Consider the following 8,618-nt stretch of genomic DNA (forward strand, 5'->3'; position numbering starts at 1 on the left):
CGGACATCCCCTCTAAGTATTCAATATGTCACAGACTTGTCAATCTTGGTCAAAATGGCAACCTCCCCCCCTAACGTTTAGCACAGTTAGCACCCAAAGTTAAAATGTCCATTTTACCCCTTTAGATATCTTCAACCCCAAAACCCCATTTCCTCTTCTTCGTCTGTGTTTCTTCTTCTTCTTCTTCCGCCAGCACCACCATCATCGCCACCACTGCCGCCGCCGATCCTCTTCCACCACCGCCGAAACCCATTTCCACCCTACCCTACCGTCAAATTCTAACCCCGTCAACGTCGTCCACCTTCATCCCATCTCCCACACCCACCAAACGTATTCTGTCAAATCTAACGCCGATCCTCTTCCACCGCCACACCCCACCAACACCCACCCCCACTAATCTATGGATCTCCATCTCCTAGAGAAAGCCCTCTTAGGCCTCTTCTGCGCTATCGTTCTCGCCATTAGCATTTCTAAGCTCAGTGGCAAGCGAACGAGGACAAGCAGTTCATCACACTGAAATAAGTTCCAGACCATGAACACCCATCTTGCAAGTCATCATCAAGGCATAAAGACAGTTGCAGTGGAGCAGCTTTGCAAGTTCTCAAGCAGTTCATCTCTTTGCATGAGCATAGTGACATGGAACATGAATGGGAAGGTGCAACCAAAATCAAAAACTCATTTTTGCTAATTCTTTTTCTTCTTTCAATTGGTTTTTAAAGTACAAAATAGAAATCTTAAAGACTATATCCATCTCTTCTGAGAAGATTTTTGTTTGATTTTTGCCTGTGATGAAGGTCTCATACTAGGATCTAGCAGAGCTTGTGGGTGTTGACAGGCAATTTGATCTACTCGTGATTGGTCTGCAAGAAGTCCCACGATGCGACATTGGTCGATTGTTGCAGGCAGCACTAGTTGAAACCCATCAAATCGATCCACCCAAGTCTTGAATGCTAATTAAATATCTGAGCAGTAGAGTTGTAAAAACCAGGACAGAATCAGCCGATCTGGATTAGCTGATCCCATTCCAAATCTAGGGTTAGGGTTCCCTGTTCTTACCCCTTCAGCTAGAAAGAAATTTCGATTGCAGGTGGAGAAGTTCGCTGTTCTTGTTTCTTGTCCCTTCAGCCCAGTGAAAACGATGAAGAAAGAGAGAATGGTGTTTGTATTTGGGGTTTTACCTTAAAGGGTATTATGGGGAGTTCACCCTGTTGGAAGGGTAATTTTGCCATTTAACTGCTAAGACCTAATGGAGTGTACTAAATTGATATAAAATAAAAAAATTAAGAGGTGTCTGGGATATTTTGTCCAAGTTTGGCAAATCCGTGATATATTGAATACTTCGAGGGGGTCTCTGAGAGATTTACCCTAAACAATTTAAAGGGGCCTGGACTTCAATAATATGTTACATCTTACATGATTCTGATTAACAATCCGGGAGCAAAAGATACTGGGAGAGGGTTCCTTACACTATCAGACTACAGTTTCACGGAAAATTATCTCTTGCGGTTGTCTGCTCGATACAGTTTCCTAGTGCCTCTAATAAGAGGGAAGTGGACCCCATCCGGGCAGCGTATTACCTCTTACAGTTCTCAACCTAGTACAATTCCTTAGAGCCTTTAATAAGAGGGGGGTAGACCCCACCCGGGTTGTTTGTTCGGGCAGGGGGTAAGGTGGTCATTTTCACCCTCTATGACAGGAATTGCAAGAATCGTATTAGGCAGGGAAAGGGGATAAAGATCCTATTTGAGGGGGTGTAATTTCATTTTTGAATTGACGTTGTGCACAATTTTTTCCCTATATATTCAATGTGTAGTGAACAAGTGCATCATTAACAAACACCCTAATAGCATTTAGAATATAAATTTAAGGAGAAAGAACCCTACCTGGTGGCGTGTGGTGTACGGTCCCTGCACCCAGATCTAGGCCCCACAAAATGAACACCGCACCCTCAAAAATTTCTACCTTTCCATGAGGGCATGGAGGTCATTTTGCATGGCCTTGTGTCTAAGCACAAGAGTTGCATGCCACACACGACCAAGCAATTTCGATCCTCTATTGTCGCCTGCCTGTGCGACCAGCGTGCAACCTCACATAGGCAGGGCATGGACCCCACCCGGGCAGAGTGTTCGGGCAATGGGTAGGGCAATCATTTCGCCCCTACATGTGTGAAGCTGCACACTGGCCGCATGAGCAGTGGCAGCAGAGGATCCAAATCCGCGACCAGATAACGTTCTCTTTTTTATTAATTTATCAAAAGTAAGTCTTCAAACTGAAATAAACACAATATAACAGCTAAAATACTTAGTATCATCATATACCTATGATGATCATAGACCATATTTAGTTTGAAGGATTTAGTCTAAACCATAATAATCGTACTAGGCTGCAAACAGATTACAGGGATATGAAAGCAACATTATTTGTGAGGGGCAAAACCTTTCCGAAGAAAAAAGGAATTAAAACAACTGATTGAAATGGAACTAAAGTTGGGATTTAAGAAGATTAACATTATTTGGGTTGTTTGTTTTCCTGAGTTTGGTTGGTGGGAGCACTCATATCGTGACTCTCTCGCGTCTATTGTAACCACATTTTTGCCCCGTGTTGAGGAAGAATAAACCGTCTCCCCTCCGCGGGGTTTCTACGTCAAAAAGAAGATTAACTTTATCATAATCTACCCATCTTACAAATGAGTGAGCATAGCATTTCTTAGGTTCAACGATTAAATCACCCTTTGTTTTGTATCCTGTAGACCATAACAAATGTAGAAGTGTGGAACCACCCTTCCTTTAATAAGATCCTTAAGTACTTAGGAGGAACTGTATTATACATGTACCATAATATTTTGCCGCACCCAAATTTACCTTGTATTCAAACTTTCCTTCCCATGACTTCTACACTACACCTCAAAATTAGAGGTGCAGGTTTGACCAAACAAGCGTGAGCCCATCTAAGTACTCACCAAGTCCAATAGGGCTTGGGCTGAGCTCGACCCAGCCTAATCAGGTCAATCAGGCTCAAAAGGCCCGGCCAGTCACTGTCGAGCGCGGCCGGAAGGAAAAATGAAAAGGTATCTAGATTTTAGGTTTACTATTGGCTTTTGTCTTTCTTTTATAATATATACATTAATATATAATATTATATATCTATAACTAATACAGTCGTGAGCCCTAAGCCCGAGGTCTAACGACCAGTAAACTCAACCAACCCGCCCGTTGGTAGATCGGGGTCAGTCGGGGTTCGGAGCGGATTGACACCCTAGGGCTGAGGCCGGCTAGGCTTGGGTTGAATGAATGCCCTAATAGGATGCAGAATGGGCTGGGTTTTAAAATATACAGCCCAGCCCAATTGCACCCCTAATTCTGAGTTTTGTTCTACTAGTTGGAAAGTTTTTGAAGCTTTATTAGAAGTGAGTTTAGTTTGTTGTAAATGCTTTCAAGGTTGTAGTATTCATCAGTGTCTGTAGCCTGTAGGTACAATGGATACTCGATCCAATCTGGGATAGCCTTCTCCGGGGAGAGAGAGAGAGAGGGAATGCAAAATAGAGGCCACCTTGATTAGGGTCTAAGATACAAAAATTTCTCTTTTGCTTTTCAACAAGAGGTTGACTCTCAAAAGGTCAAACTCAAGTCTTTGGTGTCATAATATGGATTTATTGCTCAAACTTGGTTAGAGAATTTTGACAAACCATGATAATTTTTGTGTGAAGAAGATTTTGAAAGGGAAGTAATTTCCTCATGGAGATTTTTTGCATCATTCTATGTTGAATTCAGATTCTCTCCAATGACATTTAACCATCAGAGTCAATCTTACATCATCCATGGGTTCGTATTCCATGCCTATTATGAATTATAGATGAGATCCAAGGGTCCTTCCACATGGAGATCCTAGACTCTATACCAACCTTATAACAAACTAATTTCTTGAAAAGAGGAAGAATCTTAACCAAACTATTCCATATTTAAAAACCCCTTATTGGGTAACATAGATGAGCCCATGAATGATGGGAGATCGACATTGGAGAGCATCTGGATTCCTTAATACAGCCTCTTTTTTTTTTCATTCTTTTTTAATAGATAGGAACATATTCGATAGAGGGTGGGCCCTACATGCAACCCCTTGTGGGCGCAACAATTAGGGCCAAACCCAAATTTTGTAACAGCAACAAATATAATATATAAATTAACACTCACAAGTGATAAAGTAATGGCCTTAAGATGTGACATAAAACTTTTCCACATGGCTTTATTTATAAATCGGGAAAATGTTTTGGGGTAGGCCACGTCCAGATATTGTCGGGGCGAAATGACTGCTCCATCCCCCATGAAAGGTGGAACTCCCCCCGAGATGCTAGTGCATGCGCTTTCATTGCATGTTGTGTGCGTGTGATCCCTACCCCCCACAGAGAACACTCCCCCTCCGCCTTATAAATATTAGGGGGGAGCGTAGGGGCCACGCACACATGGTAGCCAATGAGAACGCGCACACTAGCATCTCAAGGGTGAAAATTTCTGCCTTTCATGGGATTGGGGCGGTCATTTCACCCCAGAGAGAACATATTCCCTAAATACTAGCATAAAAGCAGCTGTCATCTCTTACAAATATAGTATACAAATTAACAATTACAACTCACAAGTGATAGGTGTCAATTTGGGATCGGAATCGAGAATCGCCCCGTTAAAACCTGGTATCGGACCATCCCAGTAAATGGGACGGTACTGGTATCTGATTTTGGTACCAAATGATAAATGGGACGGGACGGTTCTGGGACGGGATTCCCAACAGTACCAGTACTGAAATACCAATTAGGTACCGGATGGTACCGAAACTACTAGTACCGTTTAAATAGAAAGAGTATATAAGATATTTTTTTTAAATAAAAAAATAAAAAAAAAAGGGTATAAGAATTATGACTCATTAGGGTTTCACTAATTGCCTTTTGAATACGTAGGGGAACAACAGATCAACAGCCGTAGCTTGAAGTCTCTCCTCACAGAACCTACTACAGTGCTCCTCCCTCCTCCCTTGACCAACTACATCTACCAAGTTCTTCCCTTTTGCACTTCGTACTTCGTACCATACTACCATGTGACATGTGTGATAAATAGAGTTTTGTTTGAAAAAATCAAAGAGGAAATACGACGAGATTCTTCCATTTTATAGGACTTCTCTAGATTTATAAAAATAAAAAGCTTATTACATATGATCTTAGGGAGTTTAAAGAAGTAAAACTATAATTTCATAATTTAAGTTGTTTTATAAAAAGCAGTAGACAACTTAGATTTCATGATAGTGAAAAAATTCCACAACACTAATAAACCCGCCTTGTTTGAAACAATTAAACTTCTTCTCCCTTTTTCTATAGTGCATAGAACCATTTAAGAACCGGTACCGTCTCGTCCCGCTAGTAATCAAGACTGGGATCTAAGTTTGGTCTCGTTAACTAAATGGGACGGTACTAAGATTGGCACTTTTAGTATTGATATCGGTACCATCCCATCCCAAATACCGGGAACCGGCCCAATTAACACCCGTATTGGCATTGAGACGTGACATAAAACTTGTCACACATGGCTTTAGTTATAAATAGTATGCATAAAAGGGCAGTTTTCCTCTCACGTCACAATACAAAGCACCCCGTGTAAAGGAGAAGGTTAACCCTAGTTAATTATAGGTTGGTTACTTTGTACCTATCAGAATCTCTTCTGTTTTGCCAACTTGTATTCTTGGTGTACAGTCTCCCATGAGTGACTCCTTGTATTATATATTCTACTATTCATCATTTAATGAAATCACGACAGGCTACAACACCCCGCAAGGCAAGTTCCCAACTAGAGTAACCCAGGAGAGACCATATCATTTTCTTGCTTTCTCAGCAGTAGTCATTCATTGATCATGGCTCCAAATGTTCCCTATTATCTGAAATGCTCTTCTGTACCCAAAACCAAAGAAGTGGAAGAAGAAGAAAAAAAAACATATCAACGATACAAAGAGTTCCTGCAAACCCTTCCATCACACACAGGTTGGTTGGGTAACCCACTCTACCAGTACCAAGGCTTTTGGTACAATCCTGACTTATCCGGCGTCGGAGTCATGGCGGTTCAAAACCACTTCAAAGCTTTTCCTACCGATATACTCGTCGCAACCACACCAAAATCCGGCACTATTTGGCTAAAATCACTTGTCTTTGCTACCATGAATCGCAAATCAACTACAGCAGCTCCACACTCCTTACTGCTCAATTTCTGCCCACACGATCTTGTGCCTTGCTTGGAGCAAAGGCTATACCTTAAACAGATTCCTGATGACATTGAGCTTCTTCCCATACCTAGAGTGTTAGCTACCCACATGCCATACACATCTCTACCCCATTCAGTATTGGATTCTGGTTGCCGGATAATATATCTTAGCCGAAATCCAAAGGACACTTTTGTTTCTTATTGGCATTTCGTTAACAAAGTGAGGTCAAAACGTTTGGAATCACCTTTATCACTTGAAGAAGCTTTTGAGATGTTCTGCAATGGAACCATTGGATTTGGTCCATTTTGGGATCATGTTTTGGGATATTGGAAAGCAAGTTTAGAAAGGCCTAACTGTGTATTGTTTCTCAAGTTTGAGGAATTACAGCTCGAACCTGCATTTCAGCTCAAAAGAGTGGCCGAGTTTATGGGGTGCCCCTTCTCCTATGAGGAAGAGAAGGAAGAAGCAATGATCGATGACATAGTAAGGTTATGCAGCTTTGAGAATTTGAGAAATTTGGAAGTGACAAGAAATGGAGCTACAGCATCTGACAACAAGAAGAGTGTATTTTTCAGGCAAGGAAAGGTTGGAGATTGGGAGAATCATCTTAAGCCAGAGATGATCCAACGATTGGATTGGATCACTGAACAGAAGTGGAAAGCTAATGGCTTAGTAATTTGATTAATTAGTACTTCCTTCTTCCTTCAATATGTTTTATAATCTCTATGTATTTCAATTTCCTAAACCAAATTAAAATAAGATCGTTCACCCCGTTTAGTTTTCAAGAAGGGATGTAGGTTGTAAAGTCTGTGTCCTTAAACCTAAAGCCCTGCCACCCACACATGTTTGGAAAAAGAACATGACAAAAGAATATGCCAACAGACCATCAGTCGACACAGAATCTCTAATATAAATGGGTGTGTATTAAGAATAGTTTTAGCAACCCTCCCTGGAAAAACAGAAGAGAAAAAACCCAACATCCCAACGGCCATTAGCAATTATTATAGCTCGTGTTCTGGATCCATATCGAACGGATTGAATTCATAGAGAATTGTGATCAATGCATGTAGACCATCACAAAGAAATTTTAGTCACTTGCATAAAGGCTACTGAGTAGATATTGAATTCATGATTGAAGGAAGAGATGCTCTACCAAAAACAAAACTAGATGAGAAGAGAAATTGCATGCTACCAAACAAAAGAAGGGATGGGAAGAGATTAAATGGTAGAGATGAAAACTGCAACTTTGAAATCAGATATTTATATATCCATCCGAACTTGGTGGCATCAGATAATCTTTTCACCTTCTTTTCAACATTCAAGTATATAAACTACATGGAACTATGGAAGGTCGTGTTGCTGAGCTCGACTGGATGAAACACATTGTGGCTGATTTGGCCATTTCAGGTTCCAACCACTAGATAGATAGGTGACCATCTCAGAATTGAATTAGCCAAATGTCAAATGTGACGGTTCAACTTAACAGTACGGCGTTGCTGTGGACTGGGTTTTTGCCCTTCCATGAATGCATACAATTTGATAATATTATCAGAGGACATATCGACAACTAAATCAAAATCCAATGATGACCCAGACTAAATTCAGATAAATATCAGAACTAAAAATAATTCTTGGTTATTTCACCAGCAAAGAGTCCCTGCCTATTTTCACATTCAATAAAATCCAAAAGTGCATTTAGCATGGAAGCATACTTCTGAGAAACAGGAGCAAAATTACATGAAGCAAACCAAAGCACGCTTCAAATTACAGTAATTGAAGCATCGTCTGAAAACAGCAGTAGCACAGCCCAGAAGCAAAACAGATCGCTCCTAACTCAGAAATAAATGAGTTTAATATACAACAAAATCCCATCAGCAATCAACTATTCTACCTTTCCGATTGGGGCTGTGGAAAGGATCACACAAATCTAACCATACCATCTATTGGATTGCAATTAAGGTGTAAGCAAAGGCAGACAGCAGAACGAATGGTCAGACAGACCAAATCAAGTGCAGGTGATTACTTGTACTCCTTAAAGGAATAAACTCCTTCTGCTGCATCGAAACAAACCACACTTAACAACAAAACCAGGAAAATGGAGAGACCAATTTCTGAGACATTGTCTTTAATTTATAAAAGGACATTCCAGTGCTGTTCACAATTGACTTTAAGATTCCACTAGACTCGGAGCTGACAATGAAACCATCTGCTTAAGATAAACAAAAAGCATCGAACAACTCATTCCAACAACATTCTTTGACAATTTATTAGGGAAAGGAAATAGCATTTTACAACATAAATCCTAACATAGTTGTCGAGGCGACTAAACGACCCAAGGCGTTGAAGGGGGCCTTGGATGCCTAGGCAACCAAGAAGGCCTC

The 8,618-nt window shown here is 40.8% G+C and overlaps 1 protein-coding gene across 1 annotated transcript; it reads left to right on the forward strand.

The window, feature by feature from the left end:
• The first annotated feature begins 6,090 nt into the window (after positions 1–6,090).
• On the forward strand, positions 6,091–6,918 carry LOC122668325 (cytosolic sulfotransferase 5-like). The gene has a single exon (XM_043864912.1). The coding sequence runs from the start codon at positions 6,091–6,093 to the stop codon at positions 6,916–6,918; it is 828 nt and encodes a 275-aa protein (XP_043720847.1).
• The last annotated feature ends 1,700 nt before the right edge of the window (positions 6,919–8,618 follow it).

This window comes from Telopea speciosissima, chromosome 7 (genome assembly GCF_018873765.1).
Source record: "Telopea speciosissima isolate NSW1024214 ecotype Mountain lineage chromosome 7, Tspe_v1, whole genome shotgun sequence".
Classification (NCBI taxonomy): domain Eukaryota; kingdom Viridiplantae; phylum Streptophyta; class Magnoliopsida; order Proteales; family Proteaceae; genus Telopea; species Telopea speciosissima.